The sequence below is a fragment of the Corvus hawaiiensis genome, chromosome 5 (genome assembly GCF_020740725.1).
Source record: "Corvus hawaiiensis isolate bCorHaw1 chromosome 5, bCorHaw1.pri.cur, whole genome shotgun sequence".
NCBI classification, from domain to species: Eukaryota; Metazoa; Chordata; class Aves; order Passeriformes; family Corvidae; genus Corvus; species Corvus hawaiiensis.
The window spans coordinates 41,747,058-41,769,610 of NC_063217.1; the positions used below are offsets into that span (position 1 = coordinate 41,747,058).

The 22,553-nt window shown below is 37.6% G+C and overlaps 1 protein-coding gene and 1 long non-coding RNA gene across 9 annotated transcripts in view; one reads left to right on the top strand and one right to left on the bottom strand.

Moving 5' to 3' along the window:
- The window catches only part of RAP1GDS1 (Rap1 GTPase-GDP dissociation stimulator 1), a 90,696-nt gene that overhangs the window by 49,869 nt on the left and 18,274 nt on the right, over nucleotides 1-22,553 (top strand). For 5 of the 6 annotated variants that reach the window (XM_048304541.1, XM_048304540.1, XM_048304542.1 and 2 more), the window contains 2 exons: nucleotides 1,856-1,981; nucleotides 14,695-14,841. In XM_048304541.1, the coding sequence (XP_048160498.1) occupies nucleotides 1,856-1,981; nucleotides 14,695-14,841 (273 nt within the window). The remainder of the gene's footprint in view (nucleotides 1-1,855; nucleotides 1,982-14,694; nucleotides 14,842-22,553) is intronic. The other variant, XM_048304543.1, reaches the window with a different exon arrangement.
- On the bottom strand, nucleotides 8,081-14,754 carry LOC125326368. 3 transcript variants are annotated; one of them, XR_007203786.1, is made up of 4 exons: nucleotides 12,812-14,752; nucleotides 10,328-10,465; nucleotides 9,091-9,180; nucleotides 8,081-8,983 (listed from the first exon to the last, which is right to left on the bottom strand). It is a non-coding gene; the product is annotated as an uncharacterized LOC125326368 (long non-coding RNA). The 3 variants fall into 3 exon arrangements; XR_007203785.1 differs by lacking the exon at nucleotides 8,081-8,983 and having other exon boundaries at nucleotides 9,076-9,180; nucleotides 12,812-14,751; XR_007203784.1 differs by lacking the exons at nucleotides 8,081-8,983; nucleotides 9,091-9,180 and having other exon boundaries at nucleotides 10,090-10,465; nucleotides 12,812-14,754.

Consider the following 22,553-nt stretch of genomic DNA (forward strand, 5'->3'; position numbering starts at 1 on the left):
GTTACATTCATTACAATGGATAGTGTCACCATCTATCACACTGTAGCATCTGGCCACAGTTCTAAAATGTTCCAGTACTTCATGAAGGTGGGCTAATTGTGCTCACAACTGTCTTCCCTTGGACCTGTGCAAGTGTATAGATACTGCTGATTCTTCGTAATCTGCTTGTTGATGTATCAGAGTTTATCATCACATGAGAATTGCTTACCTCTGACAATTCTTTAGCTAAAACAACACTGCAGGATTAAATACAAAAGAGACTAGATTTTGTAGCTACTGAAACATCAAAGAACATTGTAATAGGTGCAACAACAGGAGTACTTAAGAAGATGTATTTGTACTTCAAGCATTGTATGAAGTCTTTGAGTTATTGCCATGAGGAGTTCTGCTGATCCAGAATCAGAGAAATTTTCTTGTCTGTTTTTAGGGGGATTGTACACACTGGTTCATTCTGTCTCGTAAATGACTAAGTAACACAAAGGTAAACTCACTCTGAAAGATCCAATATTGTTTAGGTTCAGAAAGTGACATAACTTGCCCCTCCACTCAGCCCTGCTGAGGCTGCATCCTGATTACTGTGTCCAGTTCTGGGCTCCTCAGCACAAGAGAGACATGGAGCTCCTGGGGCAGGTTCAGCAGAGGCCACAAGAGCGATGAGGGGACTGGAGCATCTCTTACGAGGAAAGGCTGAGGGAGCTGGGCCTGTTCAGCCTTGAGAGCAGACAACAGAGAGGGACCCTTACCAGTGTATGAAGAACTTCTTTACTGTGCAGGTGACCGAGCACTGCAACAGATTGCCCAGAGGGGTTGTGGAGTCTCTTTCACTGCAGATATCCAAGAACTATCTGGATGCAATCCTGTGCCATGTGTTCTGGGATGACATTGCTTAAGCAGGAAGGTTGGACCAGATGAGCCATTGCGGTCCCTTCCAATCTTACCCACTCTCTGAGTCTGTGATAATTTGTAGTTCAGAACAAATCAAAAACATGCTGACCATTTGCCTTACAATACTACATCTCTAAAGGGTGCTCTGTAGTAAACTGTAAAGTAACACTGGTGTATCAGGTGGTTCCTTCTATAAAACTGCTTTTTAAAATGTACAGCACAATGCCTGCCTAGCTATATCTCCTTGTGGAGAACATCCCTTTATGTCTCTAACACCAGGATAGTTCTCTATGACTTACACAGATGTGAAATAATTCCTTGGTTCTCTGTGGCATAGCAGGAGGGAAGGGCAGAGAACTTGCAGTGGATGGATCCTCTACCTTTCCTCCCATGGTAGGCAGTGTTAGATTGTGGAAAACTACAGGCCTTTGGGTTCACATAAACTCTTGTATTTCTCATTCTCTTTTTCCATTCCTTTCTTCACCTTCCAAATAAAAGCCTGTTACTGAGCTTTAATTAATTTTTGAAAAATTCTTTTAAAGCAAAAGCTTTTCCAGAACTCTAATTAAGGGAATAGAGAGAAAAAAAATGCTGCTCTAGAATACTAGTTTTAAGTCATCTTTTGTGTTATTTAGTAATTCTAGTTTATGTTGAATTTGTTGTGAATTCACTGTTCTTTTCAGCACTTCTTTGTGATGCTAAAAATATGGTTAGTCTGAACTGTGTTAAATTAGTTTCCATGGAAGTCAATTAAATACCCTTAATTCCTTCTAAATTAGCAAATAATGGAAAGAATTAAGCCCAAATCCTGACTTGGGCTTATTCTCTAGAAACTTGCATGAGAATTTACACTGTTTGTCTGTGCACGTGTTTAGGCACACAAAAGGCCCAGTTGCCAGGCCAGTGTAGCTGGAATTGATGAAACTGGAAATAGCTGGCCTTGCATTAATAGGCTTTGCTTTATTGGCAGAATTCATGCGGAACCCCTGTGTGGATGCTGGGTTGATCCCTCCCTTGGTGCAGCTGTTAAACTGCAAAGACCAGGAAGTATTGCTTCAAACAGGCCGTGCCCTGGGCAATATATGCTACGATAGCCGTGAGTGTTGAAATCTGCTGTATTTTGTGCATGCTCCTGTGGAAGGGAGGGAATGTTTTGGTGTTCTGTCTGTTGTCTCCTGGGGGGTCATTTTCCTCTTTTCTCGGTTTTTATTTACCCCACGATTCTTCTGATTGTATGGGAAAATTGAACATCACACTTGCATAATGCTTTTGTGACAGAAAGAATAAAACACCTCTTCAATATTGTGATACAGTTGGATATAAGAATTGGAAGGCTTTCTGATCCTGGGCTTGGTTTTTTTGAGGGGTTTTCTCAAACGTAATGAACTAGGTTTTCAAGGAGCAGATGCTACATATGCAGAGGCACTGAACAGTTAATTTTTCCTTAAACAGAATGTGTTGGAAGGGAACAGAGTCAGAAGGGAATATTCATATTCTAACCAGTCTAAAATCTGTGCAGAGCTGCATATGTGGCTGGAATGATGCCTGAGTTATGTTGCTGATTCTCAAAATTCTTATGTGGCCAATCAATTGCTCCAGGATTACCTATTATTATTTTTGGTAGTCAAGGGTGGTGGCGGGAGGAGGTTGGTGAGGTTTTTTAGCTTTTTATGGGCACAATGAATTTTTACACTGAGAAGCAATTGAGTTTTGAAATGCAGTTGGGACTCCATGTGCTGATTACATGCATGCCTGTGTCATCTGCAAAACCAAACCAGCGGCTGCAGTGTTTTGAAAATGCAGCCTCATTATCTCTTACTTTAAAATTTTGAAAAAAGTCAGTGCACAATAAATATGGTGCAGAAGCAGAGACACCAGGAACATGTTTTAATGCACATGAAGGAATTAGAAGCCTATGGATGTCTGCAGATGGGAAGTGAGATGAAATTGTAAAATCATTTTGTTGTCCTGAGAGTTAATGCCTTATTTTATATAGCGAGAATTTTTCTGCATACTATGTTGCATTTACCAAAAGTTCTGCTGTATGAATACTGACTGTAGCCTTTCTCCTTGCTACTTTTTCTCATCCGAGTTAAGAAATTTACATTTTATGTTGTTTTAAATTACCTTGCCTTTGACCTCAGGGAAGTTAATCGTATATTGGCATTTCCAGTTACAAACAACTACTGCTTGAGGATGTTAATGTATAATTCTTTCATTTAGGATTTTCTTTAAGGTGACCAATCAACTGAACAGCTGCTTCCCCATGGAAACTTCAAATAGCAGCTGTTAAGCTTCCTATAACATAATTTATTTACTATATTCTGTTTCAGGATTATGTATGAGATCGAGGTCGCACTCAGGTGCACTGGTTTATTTCATATAAGTAAAATCTCTGTAACTGTTCATGTCGCTGTTCATCCCACATTTTTTTATGAAATACGGTAAGGACACACAGAAATGGTTTTGTAGTGTGAGGTTTTGTGGACTACTGCTGGCTTTTACAGTGCAGGATTTATCCTGTACAGAAAACTGTATTACTCACCTTGTGTTGTCCTTCTGTGGAGCAAAGCTGGCACTGATAAAATCTACAGTGGGCAGTGATGTGTTCTGTGTGTCATGTCCTCCTGTGGGAGGAGAGTCACTAGCTTCCCTGTGTATTTGAATAAAATTAATAAGTAAAGTGTAATACAATGTGGCAAAAATCAAGGTTAGCATATTGGATTTGAGTAGAAGAGGCTATTTACAGTGCTTTGTTGTCACAGCCACCCTATCCGACATTTTTCTATGTTAATGTGTAATTATTAAATAGTTAAGTACTCTATCCTAAATTCTTATTTAGGACAAATACTTTCACTATGATTATTACTAGAAAATTTGATATATTTCAATTTTTTTCTATTGGTTTTCCCTAACAAGGAGATATAAAGTATAGCAAAGACAAGATGTGGAGGCCAGTAGTTCTAATTAAAAATGTTTCATATCGATAGTAGTTTTTCTTTTCAATTGAAAAAAAAGCAGCTGTTACCCTTCTGGTAATTGTGATTTGTATAAGAACTTGAAATACATCAGTAACTATATTTTTCCATATACATGAGCTTTTTTTGTACTTCTACTGCCCATGTAACTATAACATGCAGCAATGAGGAATATCTTTAAATTCTAAATCAGTGTTAGGCTGAGACCATGCATTAAAGCCCATATTGGATGGCTCATAGCAACATTTCTATTTATTGAAGGCCCCAATTGTCCTATATTTCATCCCAGCAAGCGTTCATCACTTCGTTTAGTGACAGCTTGTGCCAAAATGAGTTAATCAGGTATCTATTTCTGAGAGAAGCTAGCATGGTGCAGGATGAAAGTTGTGGGACAAACAGCTGCTTCTGCAGGGAAAGCCCCTTAAAACTGGCCTTGAAGAGAAGGATTGCCTGAATTGTTTTTCCAAATTAAAGGAAGATGGCAGTGGTTCCTCAGTGTTCACAGATCCCAGAGTTGCTACATGAAGGCAAGACCATTTCCACCTAAGTTCAGGAGTGGCTACTCCTGGAACACAGCTGCTATGGAAAGGTAATTCATTACTAAGTCCCTGTGCTGAAAGAGGTTTAGTACCTTCCATGAGATAAAAGAGGAATTGCACCTGGCCAAAGACCTCACTGAACAGGTTCATTTCCTCACAGAAAACAAGAGATGAAAACCTGTTGACTTACTGACAGTTTTTCTTGTCTGTTAAGTTTGAGGTAGACATGTTATTGTCTGGGTGCTCATCAGTGCTAGCCCTCTAAAACACTACTTAATCACCTATTTGAGCATGGAAGAAAATACAGAGAATTAAATGCATTACATAAACAGTTAAAGGGGAAAAACTAGGTCATACTTATACCAAGCAGCCTTGAGAGCATCCTTTTTGAAGTATTTGTTTTGAAGAAATTTGTGTTATGTGAATCTCTGAACATCAAGAATACAGGCAAATATAATTGCAGAGCAGACTTGAAGGAAGCTTTGTTAGTACTGATGAGGCTTTTGGTCTCCCAGCCTTCCTCTTGTATGTAGAGATGAAAGAAACAATTGAGGCTGATAAAAAGATTTTAAGCCAGAAGTAATGAATTGTAGACTGTCAGAAGCAACTGGATGCAGACTGTTCAGTGCAGCCCTACAGTTTAAGAACAGATATATTACTGCGTGTTCCTGTACAGCCTGTAATTGTTCTACATGCTTTATCCATGCACATGCACCTCAGCCCCCAAATTTTCATCAAAGCAGAAAGTGCAAAGTAAAGAAATGGAGACATGGTATCTCCTCTTCTCCCTCCTGCTTTCTCCCCCACTGTATCTACAGCCTGTACCAAGTACAGCTGCTTGTACTTCCGAATCCCCAGACAACAGAGTCCTCAGCCTCACTCATGGCAGAATTTTATCAGAACTATATTATTAGATGCAAAGCTCCTAGCCCATTCTTTCCTTTTAACCACCAGTTATGTGGTTTTGCTTATAATCAAAGCTAAATACTTAGGCATTTTCCAGTCAGGGCATAACAGCTATCCCAGCTGCTTCACCACTCTTTAGCCATGAGTTAAACTCAAGGTACCTTTCTACTGTCTGTCTGTCCATCCCCTCCTGTTGTTCTCCCCAGTGCTGTTTCTTTAATAAGTTTGTTCATTAAGGGATATTACAGAGGTACAGACATTACAAATAAGGGATACTTCTGAGTTCTCCCTACACCTTGGCTCCACATGCAGCATAAAGATCTCATCTCCGTTGTTTGGAAAAGGTTATGTTTAATATGGTTTTTGCATCAAAAAGCAGTGTCTTACTTCAGTGCAGAATGGCTAATTCTGCTGTAGATAAAGCCTAAGAATTGTTTGCTGCCATCAGCTCTGGCCATTGGGGTATTAAGTTAAAGAAAAGCATTATCCATATTGCACCTCATGATCACATAATGAACACCCTGGTGATTAGTACGCCCCTCGGCTCTGTATGGTGGCTTTTTTCACAGTAGACTGGGAAGAGTCTGATGACTTGACTCATGTGGCTGATCAAGTGCATGGGGGACAGGGAGACTGAGGCTACAATTTTCAACTTAGGCCTACTTTCTTGCAAGACCAACAAGACAATGTGGGAGAAAGACAAAACCTGTCTGTAGCCAGGTCTCTGTCCTACTCTGACAGCCCCCCATACCAGTGCAGTTTGTCTAGATGAAAGATCACACCAACCAAATAAATTTTATCAAGTATTTCAATGGAAGATGATGCTATATTAAATTAGTATTATTTTCTTAGCTAATAATAGCCTCACAATATTTTTTATCTTGAAGTTTGTGATGCACACGCTATATTAATCTCAGTGATCTTTCCACAGGTGACTTGTTAGATACTTCAGTTCTGGTGGCCAAAGTACTTTCCTGTGTTTTTATAAAGCATTGTGCACATGATGGAGGCTGCCATAGTTATGCTATGAAAGTGATAATTCTAAGAGGAAGTAAAAGGCTGGGATATTTAGAGCCTGATTCAGTAGCCGTACAAACTAGAGGGAGTCATTCTGATTGACTTCAGTTGGGATTAGATTAGGCTCTTATCCATTAGAAAATAATTCCTTCTTGCTGTTTAGAGCATTCACATATTCTGAAAGCTAGCAAAGGGAGGTAAACTCTCCATATATCTTGTAATGGAAGTTAAAAATTTCCCATTCTGCCCCTCCATAATATACATATTAATGGTAGTGCTTAGAGACCTCCTTGGGGAATCCAGAAGTTAGTTCTTTTTGTACCACATCCCTGTTTCTTCATGAAACCACCAGCTTGGGTACACGTTCTTAGCAACCATACTTGGTATATAAATATCTTACAGAGTTGGAAAGAAGCTAGAAATGCCAGCTCATTCTATAATGGCTCTCCTCTGACAGCTGCTTATCTGCTGTTCTCAGCAGGAGATTTATTGGGTCCTTTTCTCATTTCCCAAGCTGTACATTCTTTGTTATCTATGCACACTTACTTGTATTGATGGCAAGACTCCTAGCTGAATTTCAGCTATGTGGCCTTTCACATAAAACCAGATCCCTCTTCATCTCAGCCTCCACTTCAGAACATGTACATTTTATCACTTTTTGTTAAAAAGATCTTATACATGCTATAAATTCTGTAAACTCAGCTGCCTGTCTTATAAGAATGTACAGATCTCTTGCAGGGATCTTCTAAGAAAGGCTAAGTAAAAAGAAAGAAACTGCTCAGTTGTACAGTTACGTTCTCTCAGGAGACAGGATTATTTTCAGGATCTACAGGAGAAAATCAGACACTTAAACCATACTGGAAAGAAGTCAAATTCAGTTTTCTTCAAAAAATGGCATAACCTTTTTCATTACCATATGGAAAACCAGCAGAATCCTAGAACACAACTGCTGTTGATAATGGCACACTACTGGCTAATCCTTTTTATGAAGGTCACCCTGATTCATGCAGCTAGGCAGCATCTTACCACAATTTTTCACTTATCATTGTACTTGATCCTACCAAATGCAAATGCCACCTACTAAGCTGTTTCCCAAGAAGTACCATGGAATTAAGACCAGAGTCCTTAAATTGTTGCTTGAAAACTGAGTGTTTTGCTTGCAGAGAATTCAAATTCAAGGTTTTGATGGTACAGTAATAGTGTTTTACCTTTAGATCTGTCCTCTCTGAGGCATGTCACAGTCTTAGAAAACCATAGCATTTTTAGTTTAGAAGTCCTTGAATAGTGCAGGTTTTTTTCCAAGGCTCTGCACACAAGTATTGCATCAGCTAGAAACTAGAGTGCATGTATTCCAACATATACTTCCTCAGTAATATTGAGTTCTTACTAGCAATTAATCATCAATGTTCTTAGGAAGCTGTTAAACAATATTATTCTAATTCCTTATTTTACAGCTGGCCTAAATGGAATCAGAATGATGAGGAAATCTTTCTAGAGCATCAGAAAAAAGCCATTTGAGAGGTGATGCAAAACTCATGAATTCTCATTCTCAGGCTAGGCTCCTCCTAGGCTTCATTATTAGGGATAAGTAGCACTGACTCCAAACCCAGGACTTGCCTCAGCTGTTCCTAGATCCCAGGTCCACTTACTACTTTTTCAATTCTTGGAATAATTTTCTTTCTTTTTCTAGTAGAGAAAGAAAAGTACCCTAGTAGAATCCACAAATACGCTTTATGGTGAATTCTTTTGGTTCTGTTTTACTTTTTCCTTCTTGGGCTTTTCCCAGCCTACTCCAAATCCCCATGAGTTTCACACTTTCTGAGACTGCTCCTCTGGCTGCTTTGGTGGAGACCCACAGCTCATTCAGGCTCCTTCAGATAGCAGCATCACTGTCACACAGTACCAGGCTCAGCCTCTTGCCAAACTCCTTTGAGCAGCAGCCAGCAGCACACCCCTGTTCTGCACCAGACTGTGACCATGCCATGCTCACTTCGCACCCTTCTTCTTTTTGGAGAGTTTGAAGCTGAGACAACATTGCACTGCAGGCCTGGGAGTAGGAATTCTAAATTAATTGTGGTGTGCAGGTCTGTTCTGTTAATAGCATGAGATGCTATAAATGCCTATTTACCAGTGTAGAAAAATTGGCTGCTGTTTTACCATATAATTGGCTTCCATGATTTATTTCATGCTGTATGAAATACTAAGCTGGCTTCAGCTCTGACTTACGCTCTCATTACTAGAGTAATTTGTTTGACTGCAATGGAATTGCTAAGGAGTTTCACAGCGTTACAAAATCAAGAGAAGAGTCTGCTGTAAGCATATTGCATATGAAAAGGAAGGCAAAGGGAAGTGCTACATTCAGCTTTGAGGACCTTTACCTGACTTTAGTATATCTAAGTAGAACATTCTCTTTCTAGTTGGCTTCTTTAAGTTCAAATAGAATTCGGTAACAGTAATTACTACATTTTAATTACACACTGAAGTATCCTTGGAATCCAGAACAAATGACTTGCCAATACTGAGTCTGGTAGTATTGTATGTCTTGTTGCTGATAAAAACATTGTTGCTGCTCTATTGGAATCTCAGATCCACTAGTAGCATTTGACTGGAAGTGAATTATTGAAGTCTTGAGCAGTAAATTCATCACTGTTCTTTTGTCTGAAATCAGAAACACATGTTTTTTCTTGTATTTATCTGACATAAGAGGAATATGACAAATAAGCAAATTTTATTGAAATTAAATGGTGGTCTTGAATCCAGCTTACATTTGACTGCTGCCTCAGCATAGCATTAGGGAAATTACAATACTGGCACACTTTACCTTCCCCTTCAAATGTTCTGCCAAGCTCCTGACTCTGTAGACAAAAGAAATCATGAAAGAGATTAGGGCTTGTTGGCATTGATATCCTGTGGTCCACACATTGAACGTGTTATGAAGAGTCTACCAAAAACGTCCCTAGATCTTTATTTGGATACATTTAAGAATTGTATTTGTTTGTTAGAATAAACTAGTTGCATAAGAGGGCCAAGTACACTGCTGCAGCAGTTGTCATTAGCCAAAAAAATTGCTGGCAACAATTTTATCCAAAAAGATCAACTCTACCTATTTTCAGTCCTTGAAGGGGCTGTATTAAAAGACAATGTTGTGCTAGTGTTTCTACTTTACTGTTCACATGTTTATCATTCTAGCAATTATTCTAAAGGAATAACTTATGAAACAGTATCCTCAATGCTTACCCTTTGGGCTAAGGATAGCTGCCAGCATTTTAAGATGAACTGGCTACAGGACAATTCTCTTTATCTCTGAAGCAAGCATAACTAATTCAAGATTGGTTTTTTTTCTTCATGAAGCAAAACTTTTAAGGTTATATTGATTGATTTTAATCAGTAAGCAAATAAAACAAAACTGTACTTCTGGTAATCAGTCTTATAATTCCTCAGGGAATTAATAAAGGAAAGGGAAGTTTCAGTACAAGATAGAGCAATCCCAAAAATTCTTTCAAATTATTAAAACATGAATCTCAAAATACAGTATTGCTATGTAATGTCCCTTTTAGACAAGTGCACAGAAGACATGGAAAAAGCAGCAAATAATAGTAGTGTCGTATAATCACATGAAGCTTACTTTCCTTGAAAAATAAAATTAATTAAATGCTACCATGTGCTGTGTAACAGGGTTGTAGTCTGTAGTCATTCAGTCAGAGAGCTGACGGGGCAGTGACTAAAAAGCCTACACTAACCAGGATAAAAAGTAGAGTCAAGTGTTAAAACTGAATGACAGCATTTAATAAAAAGTTTTAATCTTACAGTGTTCAGACAGGAAAAAAAAAGGTAAACTCCCAGTTTATGTAAGTGGCAGTGTTTTTCCTAGTGTCTACATAGATAATGTCATTTACACTAGCTCAGGGTTTGCCATTGTTTTTGAATATTTTCTCTATTTTTTCCACATGTGACCAGGATGTTTTTTCCTTTGGAGTTCTACTCCTGCAGTTTTTTCCTTACACATGTTGGTAATATTCTGTCACATCATAATTTCGTTGCAGAAGCCGGTTTGCTATCACAGATGATTATGGTTTCAGGTGAAAAAATAAGCAGCAGGAGCAAATGAGTGCCTCACCACAAAAGTCTTCCGAAGAAGACCTAATTAAAAAAACAGGGGAAAATAGAAATAGAACATGTAGACAGAAAAGCCTCACCCCCCAACTTGGGCTAATGTAAATGAGTTCATCTTTTTTAACTAAGATAAACAAGAAAGAGTTATCTGTAAAGCACTGGTCTAATCTAAGCAATATTTGGTCAAAAAATGCAGTATTGTAGCCAAATGCAATAAAGATGAAGTAATTAAAGTAAAATGACAGTATGTCACTTAAATGATTTGATCATTACACAAGTAAAAAGAATTTTAAAATAAATACTATATTTTTCCCATGTCACCCAAATTTGCTGTCTTGGCAATTTGGTTTATGCAAATGAGGGACCTTGATAATGCAGATCTTCCTTTCCCTCCCTGACTTGCACCATTTATATCAATGCAACTATTTACACCAATAAACTTTGGCAGGACATGAATTGGGGAAAGGATAATTCAGGTTTCCAGTTGCAAGACAAAACCAGAACATTTCAAAGTATAAATCTGATACTTAAAGCCCAAAAGATTATTTTTAAGAAATGCCATCAAATTGTTTTCTAGCAGATTATCTGAAATTACTGAGAAATTGGTGTATTTTTAAAGCCTACATATTTTCCAATATCTCCTTCTACTATGGCACAGCCCTTTTTTCCCAATTTAGATTTTTTTCTTGTTAGCATTTTGTGACTTAGTGATTTGTTTTAGGACTTGGAGAATTAGGGACAAAAACTCAAGGGAAACTGATGCAAATGGCTTGGGAAAAGCAAACTGAAACTACTCTAAGTGCTACATTGTAAACATCTAACAATCACGCACACTAAAAAAAGTTTGGTTGTTGACTTTGGGCATGATTGAGCAACAGGAAGATATGACAAACCTATTCATAGAGGGAATGTGAACAGTCACAGTAATTTGACAATCCACTTAAAACCCTTTTTTTGCATGAAACTCCTTTGAGCAACTCAGTATAGAAAAAGGGACTGTCCTAATTCTTAGAGACAGTTGTGTTGAATTGGGCTAAAGAACACTGTGGAAGTAATAACTCACTCTGTAGTAAATCTTACTGTACATTTTACAGGGAAAAAATCCTCCTGGTTTCTTGGGTTATCATTCTGGCATCTTTAGACAGTATTACATGTACTTTAAAAAAGCTATACAACAGCATTGCCCTTTGTGAGCTGCAGTGAAGCATTTTGAAGCAGAAATGTGAATGCTCTCATTAAACTGTTCAATCATTGTTCTCTTAGGAATAGCAAATGTGTATTTAAAAAGGTCACAGGAAAAATAATTGAACACAGCTTCTGGGAGGCTTGGAAGCATGCTAAATGTGGGAGTTCATAGAGCTGCTGAACTGCAAGGTAATAGTTGGATTGAGAACAAGACGCAGCAACATGCTGTGGGCTTGTTTTGACTGTAAATGATTTGGAGTTTGATGAGTATTCTTGTGTGCAAAATCTGTTCCTTAGTGACAGAGGAGTAGTGAGAAGCGAGTTGGTGAAACGCACATCAAGCATTCTGAGTCAGGACTACACTTTCTGCTTGGGGATGCAGTGGAGTGTCACAGCAGTGCTGGCAGTGGGTAGGCAGGACCTTCAGGGTTTTCCTCCTACATCTGGCACAGGATTCTTTGTGGCCCTGCACTAATGAGCTGAGTTAATCCTCTTGGGTGAAGAAGGCAGTAGCAGATCCTAATTATAACATTCACTCAGGTCTGTTCTTCACTCAGCTGCCTAGGGCAGAGAAGCAGCCATGCAGGGTGAGCTCCAGCATGGGAAAGAGGGAGAGTAACAAACTCAGTTATGGCATCTCCTTTACAAGTCTGCCATCCTATGTAGTCCTGTCAAAGGCTGGCACTCACAGCCTGCTGCCTTCTTGGGAGGGATCCTGAGGTTCCTTTGTACCTAACTTTTTGAGTATACCATAAAGACAGACATTTCTTGGAGTGAGATTTGTCTCTGATTCTTCCTGCTTTTACTTTTTCTGTCTGTACAGCAGAAGCTGGTTATCTGTTTACCTAACAAAAACATTGTGTGGATAAGAGTTTGTCATGTATTTGAAGTGAGAGACTATACAGCAGTTTTTAATATATAACTTCTTTGACAAACTAGAGATAAGGGAATTTAAAGGATATATGACTTAGATTTGTTGTAAAATACCATCCCACAGTAATTTTCAGTAGAGTTCTGCCAAATTCTGTCCAGGTAAGGAAGTTGGCTTGTAACTTTTTTTTTTAGTGTTTTAACACTTGCTTCCAAACCATCACCCAACTCTACCTTTATATTATTCTTTGCTTACATATTTTACATGTTGTTCATCAACATCAGGACACAGGGTTGAGCTTGACATGTGATTCTTACCTGAATTTATCATCTTAGTTTGTTGATTTCAGTTGCATTATAGAAATTTGAGAACCACATTCAGTCCATCTGATCCAGAATCAGTGATTGTTTCATTTTGCACACCTGTTTTGACTCAAAGAACAGGTGAGTCAAATACAAAATCATGTATTTGCATAAATTTTCTAATTAAAAAATACCAGAAAAGGATACATAAAGCAGAATGCTTGAATATTCCAACCCAAATTACTTTCTATTCTCTGCTGATTTGGTAGATGCAAGCACTGAGTCTAAACACCTGATTATATTGTTTTATTATATTTTGATGTAGGACTTCCTTTTGTTTCAGCATTATAGCTATGTTTGTTATGACATCAAGGATGTGAGTGATTTCTTTTCTATTTGTCCTTTTTTTAACAGTTGTTCCTTGGCACAGAGTCCTACCTTGAATTTAACTATTAACTAGATCACAGTTTCTCCTTTTTCAAAATGAGATAGACATGCCTGCAGCGAAACACAGTTTTCTGATATCCTGATCCTGTCCAAGGTGGAAACAGTCGTGGCAGTGAATTTATTCTGCAAAACTCTTGCTGCTTTGGTAATAATTTTAAGTTAAGACCTGGCAAGAATTACCCTTCCTTCAGCTCCATTCGACAAATTTTCTAAAGTCCCTATATGCAATATTAGAATCCTGGGTTTTTATATATAGTATAAGGGGTATATATAGTTCATAAATAGTATTAACAAGAATTGGAAGATTTAGAAGCTTCTTTTTGCAGAGCTCTGAAACACTTTACAGTGGAAGATCGTATTATAAATGTGTACAGCCTTGGGTTTCATGCTGAATATGTTGCAGAATGACGAAAACTTTGGTAGCTTGACCTCCACATACAATGGGGAGAGAGAGGAGTGATGGTGGAATGGTGAATAACAAAGAAAAGAGGAGATTTGCTTTGAGGAAAAAATTTTAAAAATGGAGGAGAGGGTTTGGAGTTGTTTATATTGCAAAACTTCAGTGATTGCCTCCTCCTTGCCCCCCCAAGCTTTTGTTTTCATCCAGATTTTCCAGCTGAGTCCAGTGGTAGCTCACATGGAAATCTCTCCTTTTGGAAGCCCCAGAATTTAGTTTATTGACTGTTGTCTATTGCTTACTGCCTGCTGGGGAAGGAAGCAGTATTGGTGATTACTGTAATAGAAGGCTTATTTTTCCTTTATTCCTACACTGTTGCGTCAAATCTGATTTGTTATATGGAAAGAGTTCCATACAAAGATTATGATCTATTATTTACAACCCTTCAGAAAGTTGTAGTCTATTATAGATGCAGAGCAAGTTTTTCTTTTAGGCATACAGAAAGAATCTGATAGTGGTATTAAATTTCAGCTATAGAAGTACAGAGAACATGCTGTGTGGCAGAGTGCATGCATGAACAGTTGCCACTCGGAACTAGAACCTCTGTCTGCTTTGTCTGTTTTATTCCCCTTTTTAAGTAACCCAAGCAATTTATTTTCTGTATTTCAATTTCTTGATCTGCATAACAGCAAGAGTAATTTACCTGCATATGAGCTAGGCTATGTCAAGTGCTCAGTACCTCCCTCTGGCAAAACTCAGTGTATCTTCAGAATATTATTTATCAGCTCCAGCAGCTCTGCCTCAAACACTGAACTTCTTTACAAAGGTATTAGTGCTAGGTGGTTAATCTGGTTTTTTGTAGGTGTTTTCACTTTCCTAGCTCTGTTGCACTAAAAGCTGGCCCTCGATCATCTCTCTAGGCGAATTTGACAACACTGGAGGAATAACTTCACTCTGTTTAAAAGCTTCATTTTGTATGATTACTGTTACGTTCGGGATTCGACGGTGGGGTTTGGTTTCATTTTTTTTTTTAATGTAATTCTTTGTTTTACAGATGAGGGCAGGAACGCAGTTGACCATGCAGGTGGTGCACATATTGTAGTAGACCATTTAAGGTCACTGTGCAGTAAAACAGATCCAGCCAGTGAGAAGCTCTTGACTGTCTTTTGTGGCATGCTGATGAACTATAGCAATGAGAATGGTAAACAACACCGAAAATTTGCTTTATGTCTACCAGGAGAACAACCCCAACAAAAAAAGATAAAAAGTTAAAGTCGTCTGTAGGTTTACATTGTGGATGCTTAACACTAAGTTATTCTTGAAGAGATCAGGGACCTCAATTCACGTATACAATTTTCTGTTTCAGTAAAATTATATTCCCAAAAATACTAGATATATTCCTGACACAATTCCATATAACATAAATTGTATAGTTTTAAGATCAGCATCTGGAATTTACTTCTTTGTCTAAAAGCAAAGCATAAAGGTGTATCATACAGATTTATAGAAGTTAATTAGAAGGCTACATTAAGTCCTCTCTTTCTCATTGGTATCAAATAACATCTTAAGACTAATTTGTTGCAGACATGCAGTGTTGTTAATTAGTTAAGGGTATAAATGCCAAACAGTTAATAATTTTTCTCCTTGTGAAATGTGTATAAAACCGTGTATTACATTGTTCTAAGATAAATAGGGAATCATTTATAGGTATGTTCAACACTGTTCTGTGTCTACAAATTATAAGTTTATGTTCATTGTCCCATTAATTGGAAATGTTTAGGGACTGGGATAAAAACACGAGAGTATATAAAATGAGAAACCCTTGACCACTGAGAGTAACACAATACCATTCTACATTAGTTGTACAACCTAGTACCTAGCTTGCTTCTGCACACAAGTGCTTTAATGTGCCAAAGTATATTTACAACATTCGCACATTTTCAAGTTTTCAAAATGTGAAGAAAATTGGACTATGTTAGGAAGTCTACAGAGAGGCTGTTCTCCTGACTTGCAATGGCACAGATTACAAATAGTTAGTAATTACATTGTCTTCAATCATGCCCATTTCCTGAATTGCAGTGTTTTATCTTAGGAAGAAGTATCTTTTTGATTAGTTACTTACCATTTCCTGAAAGATAGCATTTGCTGTAACTCACTTTCCATTCCTATGTCCCCAAAACTTTCCTACTTTTCAGGATGGTCCATAGGCTTCACTGTATACATTTTTGATCTGCTTTATCTCTTCTAGCATAGTTACTATGTGTGTTTTCTGTGCCATCTCTCTGGAGATCTCAGCTCTTTGTGTTACTCATCCAGCTCCAAATATAACTGTTGTACGTGTCTCATCTCTTTCTCTTGTTCTTACATTGGGTTCTTTTCCTCCTCTTTTCATTATCTAAGAATTCTTGTTTACAGTACTTCTCCCATCTTTAAATAGCAACTTTCTAGTTCTTTTATTTCATATAGTTTCCAAGAACTGTTTTGCTTGACCACATTGCATGAGTATCAGATTTATTACATTTCATAGTGTTAATTCAGTACTTTCTTTGTTGCAGTATTTGGAGGAAATTAGATATTCTCACCTCTAAGCTACCCTCTGTATTAATTAAGACTAATAAGCATACAGTATACTTGGTAGCTCAAGACAGGCAAGTCCAAAAGTGATGTGTAGAGATACTGTTATCAGTTTTGCTTCAGTGACCAAGCAGATCTTCTCTAGGAAAACTAATTACAAGATAAATCTCCCAAACAAGCAGCTTCAGAACAGCTTAACTTTTATGAACGTTGAATAAATGACTCATTCCATCTAGTAAGATAGCTTATTCTGATGCAATCAATAAAGCAGTTGTGTGGTTCAGTGACAGCCAGCAGGATTCACTAGCTGCTCTCTTCTCTGCTAGAGGACATCTTTCATCTCAGACATACACTATTCACAGGAGCCACTGAAGCAATGTCAGAAGTGAGAAATGCCGGAATATTCCCAGCTCTTGGATCTGGGTGCTTACCAGCCCCGTGTTCTACCATCACATCAGGGAGGAGTGCTGGGGCTTTACCAAACCTCCACCTTACCCCACACGCTTGGTTGTCTCCATGAGGAAGGGTCCTGTTTGTAGTAACCCAGCTCGTGTTTGGCCCAGCATTCATGGGTAGTCTGTGTAAGATTTGTGTCCTCTAGTTCCATTGTGAATTTGCTCACGGACTGGGGCAGTTAATTGAATTAAACCCCAAATAGTATGCCAAATCAATATTTAAAAAAAAGAAAAGTGATTTAGAGGACTAAATTTTCAGAAGAAAACTCAGTGACCATACGGTAGCATGTGAATGGAGAAACAGGTAGTTGACCTGTCTTGCCAGTTTTGTTTTAAGGGTCATGAGTACAATTGGACCATAATTGTGAGCTGATCTAAAAATATCACCTGTGGGCCATGATAAATTTTCAGGACAGCAGTCAATGTCAACTAGGAGCCCGAGACAACCACTTACTTCCATGCATTGCCCCAGCAGATGAATAATATTCTGACTAAATACAGTTCTTTGCTGACCTGTTAAACATGAAAACTGAGACTGCCCTGACAGTTAATTGTGCTCACAGCTTAGTGATTACCATTTTCGGGATTTACTTGCAAAGGTTTGATCCCAGCTACTTACAAAGAAGGTAAATACTGCATTGGTTTTGCTGAAGGATGAGGAGTATGGGATTGCAGCCTAGAGTCAGATTTCTTTGTCTGTAGTTATGGAAACCAATTAGACAAAAATAAAAGAAAAAATATTAGGTTAGGAGGAAGTATTTCAGTCTTTGGAATAGCACTTCTACCTTCTCTTTGCATGTTTCTATAATCTTTTCCAGCTTGGCATGCCATGTTAAAAAGTTACAGGTGGGGACTTGGAAGATTTCTTTACTTCCTCTTAATGACTTGCACTCTTCTAATTTGTACTAGCTATCCACTTAAGGACCATTAGAGCACAGTTGGTTCTTAGTTGCATCTAATTATCTGTGAACAACCTAATATTTTCCAGTCATTAGCATTTTATGATCAAAAGAGTATATAAATTGTTTTATTTGATTCTAAACAATTTGTCATTCCCGGTCAGCTAATTTGTCATTGCCCTCTTTTTCCAATAGCTACTACTTCGTTATTAGTAACTATCAACTGCCTTATTTTTTTTACATGAGAGACTCAATCTTGAGTACTTCAAGGGATTTATCACACATGAGTTTTACAAAAAAGGCAACTAAGGAGCAGCTACAAGTAAGATTTCCTTTTCCTAAACGGAGCAAATTAATGGAGCATTCTTGTATCTCATCCTGATTCTGGATACTCAGCTTGCAATTTTAACTCCAGTCATAACACTGTTGTCTAAGCTTTAAAACTACGATTCCTTTTACAAGGTTCTTGTGTCATCTGCTTGTGTTCAGGAATTATTTTTGCTTACTGTCTCAATTCTTTCTTTGCTTCCTTGGTATCTTATCATTTCATTAGTAACTACAATTGTTAAGACAACAAACTCAAACTTTGGCATTTCTTGCAGTTCTTTTAAGCTTTAAAAAAAAGTGTTGATATTTAATTCCATTGCTAGAAACGAGAGGGTTTTTTCTGATGCAAAATGTCCCTTTGCCTTCAGCCAGGTTATCTTGACCCTCTTGTCATAATTGTATTTTACTACCCAAATTCAATCAGACACAAATAGCTCATCCCTGCTTTCAGTTATTAGCTTCTGTGTAGCCGTTAATCTGCTTAAGAGCAAGAAGCAAAGCAGGCTTGGATAAAGAGGGGAAAACTAATAACTAATCTAATAAAATTAACAATCATATGCAAACACTCACGTAAAAGAGTTAGAAATATGAGTGGTTATTCTGCAGATCTCATAATCCTGTGAGCCAAGACTATTTGCAAGTTAATGGGATCAGTCTGTAAGGTAACAAATTGTCTCTTAAGATCTCTAAAACAAACCATGAAGGCTTTTTAAAGAAACGGAGAAATTATGGAAGAACTAGGCCAATTGGCTTATTAGGTAGTCAAACTGGAGATCAGAAGTTAACTGGATACAGTGTGCATGTGTGAAAGTATACATACATTTATATATGTGAGCATATATACGTAGATAAAAATAATTATGTTTATAGATTGCTGCCTCATTTCATTTCACAGTAAATTCAGTCTGTTGAGATTGTCTTGCCTTCAGTACCTTTGTAAAATGTGACATCCTGATGTTAAATCATACAACTGCTTTCTTATTCTCACAAAACTTAGCAACTGGAATGAATGTTGGGGTCTGATGTGCACTGTTGACCATCTGCAGAAGCTATGTAAATACACAAGAAATGAATGGGAGATTTATGGCACCATTATTATGGTCTGACAGCAATACTTCAGTAATGCTTCCTCCTAAGACTTACCTTTGCTAATTTTCATGCTTGTCTTGGTTTTTGTTTCATTTACATCACAGCTAGAGATGCCTAGCATGCTTTCAAGACCTAAATATACTTAAATGCAAAGTAACCTAAAGTATGTAAAAGCAGATCAAAAGTATGTTCCTTACCATAGTGAGATAATCCATACAATCACTTTTATGAGATGTCATGATTTAACATAGCTGTGGGGATTGCAAGCAGGTTTCTCTAGGGTATGAAATTATGCCATCAATTTGTGCAAAACTAATTTTCCTTCAGCATTATAATCACAATTACTGATGGGACACAAATGATGAGTTGTTTTCTGAAATTCTTTTCAAAATAATGAATTAGCCTAAATTAGCGTTTTTAACTAAAATGCCCCCAATAAAGTTCTCAATTTGGGATATTCTCCTCAGATCTTACTCTTTGGAGTTTCCATGTGTGTCACCGAAGGACATGGAGCCATTGAAATTCAAGTTTTAGGTAGGTAATTCTTTGTGCTGGCGCATGTATTGATTGCCTTTTATCTACCTGTATATGCATCTGTACAGCATCACTGTCAGTGCTTTTCACCCCAAAAGAACACACAGGCATAGTGCAACATGTGATAGCAGTGTAAAATGTGGCTCTAAGTCATAAATTCAGAAGAGGCATTCAGTTTTTCATGCTTCCTGCTTGCTGTGCATAAAGTTCTGCTTAGGAAGTGGATAGAAGTGCTGTTCCATCCTTAAACACGACGTTGCCTGGCGTCATGGCTCACTTTCGTCCTGTGTCAGACAACTGATTGTAGGGTGGATGCATGTTTCCCCAAATTTGTCTCCTGCTATAGTAGGGCATTAACACTTTCTGCAGTGAAAGGCCAAGATATACAGCCCGAGCTACCCAGTCTGAGGTCTTTCCTAGGGCACAGAGAGAGTGAGACTGAACCATTTAGATGTTTTTAATTTATCTGAACTAAAAAGTGCTGTAGGTCTCCGTACCAGTGAGATGCCTAATGCTTTATCTTAAATTGCTTAATAGACTTTGCTAGAGAATGAGCCTCCTATCGGTGATAATTACATATGTAAATGTCAGGTCCAGAATTTTTATGGCAAGCCCAGGCTTAAGTATAAACACAGCAAATAGCTGCTGGCAGCCTTTTATTTTCAAGGGTCTTGCTTCCTGTGCAGTTTTGTGACTCACAGGGTTGCCCTGTCTTTGTGAAACGAGAAAATTTATAAATTTTAAATTAGCACTTACTGCTGTTAAGGCAATGTTTACTTTATTGACAATTCTTGTAATGCCATTCTTACCACTGTAGATAGATAATTCCTGTACTCAGGTGCCATCCTTCTACTCTGGAAAAATCAGACTGGTATGGAGTCTGGTATAATATCTGACTTTTGACCCAGTACAATTGTTCTTTCTTAGAATATGGGGCTCTTTCCTCTTTTTTTAATTTGGAAATTCTAGAGGTCATTTAGTCAGTGCACTCTGTGCTCTCTTGATCAACAATATATCTTTCTATTTGGCTCTTAAGATTCCTATTTCCTTTCAAAGATTATGTGGTTTCCCTTTTTCCACTCATCTCCTCCATGCTTTTTATATATTTTGTATTAAGAAAGAGACAGCAGAAAAAAACCCTGCTCAAAATGGAGAGTTTAGGCTTCTGATGTTGGAATGAAGTCCACAGAGATTGTCTCTTTATCCGTTAAAGTTGGATAAAGCGACTTTTAGAGTGACTAAAGGTATCGTCTAGTAACAAAGCAATTTCTTTCCACATAATTTTCTATGGCATTTGTGGTTTGTGTCTTTGTTCTCCCACTCTCCATGACGACCAGTTTTCCTTCAGAATTTTTAAGTGTTTGCAGGGGACAATTACAAGCCAAGGACAAAAACAGATTATTTACCAGTAACTTGAGTTCTCCTACACAATAATTTTCTCTATAGAACCATTCCATCTCCCCCTCTCCCCAGTTTTCCTACTGAAAGACAGATTTTTACAGTCAGTTTGGAATGAAGTAGGAGGGTGTAGTAGTGACTCACACATCTGCCAGAGGTAAAATGGCATTCAATGCATGCGCTAGTACAATTTGTACTTACCTGAAATTTGACAACTTCAACAGCTCTTTGGTGTCTGACATGGCGTTCTCATAAATTTCACTAAAGACCACGAATCTGTGGAAGAGGTAATCCCTCCCCCCAAAAAAGGAAATTCAGTTACTGGTAAGTAATACAGTTTTATTAAAGATGTCAAGCCATAAGGATTCCTGCTCATCCCCAATAACCTGTAATAACTATGCTATTTACTTAGTATACCAAATTCATAATTATTATCAAATTATTTTGTACTGAATACAAATGAGCTAAATATTTTGGAATCATATAATAATTTTCATTATATGAAAATTTCAAACATGCTTGGCAGAATTTTGAGGGCACAGAGTTTTTCAAGAGCATGAGATGATTCTAAATTTGCTAAACTTCAGATGTCATATGTTTTTATCTCCCTGTAAAAATCTGCAAATTTTTATGGCTCTGATGCCACAGATATAAGAACTCCAACTGATTTCAGTTGCCTAGAATAAATTCCTTAACAAGAAAACTACAGCAAAAAACAAACAAACAAAAACCCACAAAAAACCCCTCAGAATTCCCCGATAGGGCTTGACCAAAAGCTAAATGAAGTAATACAATTCTCTTAACTTCACTGGGCTTTGGATCCTTCCTTGTCTTTTGAGTCTGTAACATTTAAACATAGTTGAATTCCTTTAGAAACAAAGGAAAAAAGATGCTTAGGAAAATTACTAAACAACATCTGGTGTGTTTATGTCTGCTTCATTCTATTCACTGTGAAACAATGTTTTTCTTCTTTGCTATGTTATAGGTAAAATGTGTAAGAGGAAATACTGTTATAAATAATCTTTTAAACCAGTCATGTTTCTGCCTAACCATCAAAGCATCTTTCTATTTGCAGACACCTAGGAGCAATACTTTTCTTACTTGTAAATACTATAAGCTTTCATCCTATGCAAGAAATTATCAGAATGGCTTCTAAGGACTTTTCTTAAACCTTCCATTTTTTGTCTTTATTAAACTTTCTTTTTTCTCAAGCTCCTCATAATCTACATTGTGACTTCCTGTGTTTATAAAACTTTTCATGTTTATTTCAGTGCCAGTTTATATTCATTCTGATTTTAATTTTCCAGTTTTGATCTTTAATTTTAAAAAGAGTATATACAAAAAGATCTCAGAAAAATCATTATTTCACTGACCTAGTTCAGGTCAATTTCAGTCAGCTAGTCTCAGTGAGCCCAGAATCAAATCTGACCTGTATTAGGAACCTGATAACCACAAAATTGTCAGTAGCTGCATAATTCACTATACCCTATGACCAGATCAGGAAGGAATATTTCTGGGAATACATTCCATTGCCAGGGACAAGGAGAATTATGAGTCCATATCTCAAATCTGGACCAAATCCTAGTTTGAAGAGTAGAGGAGACAGACATTTTAATGCTGCTTAGCTTAGAAGTTGC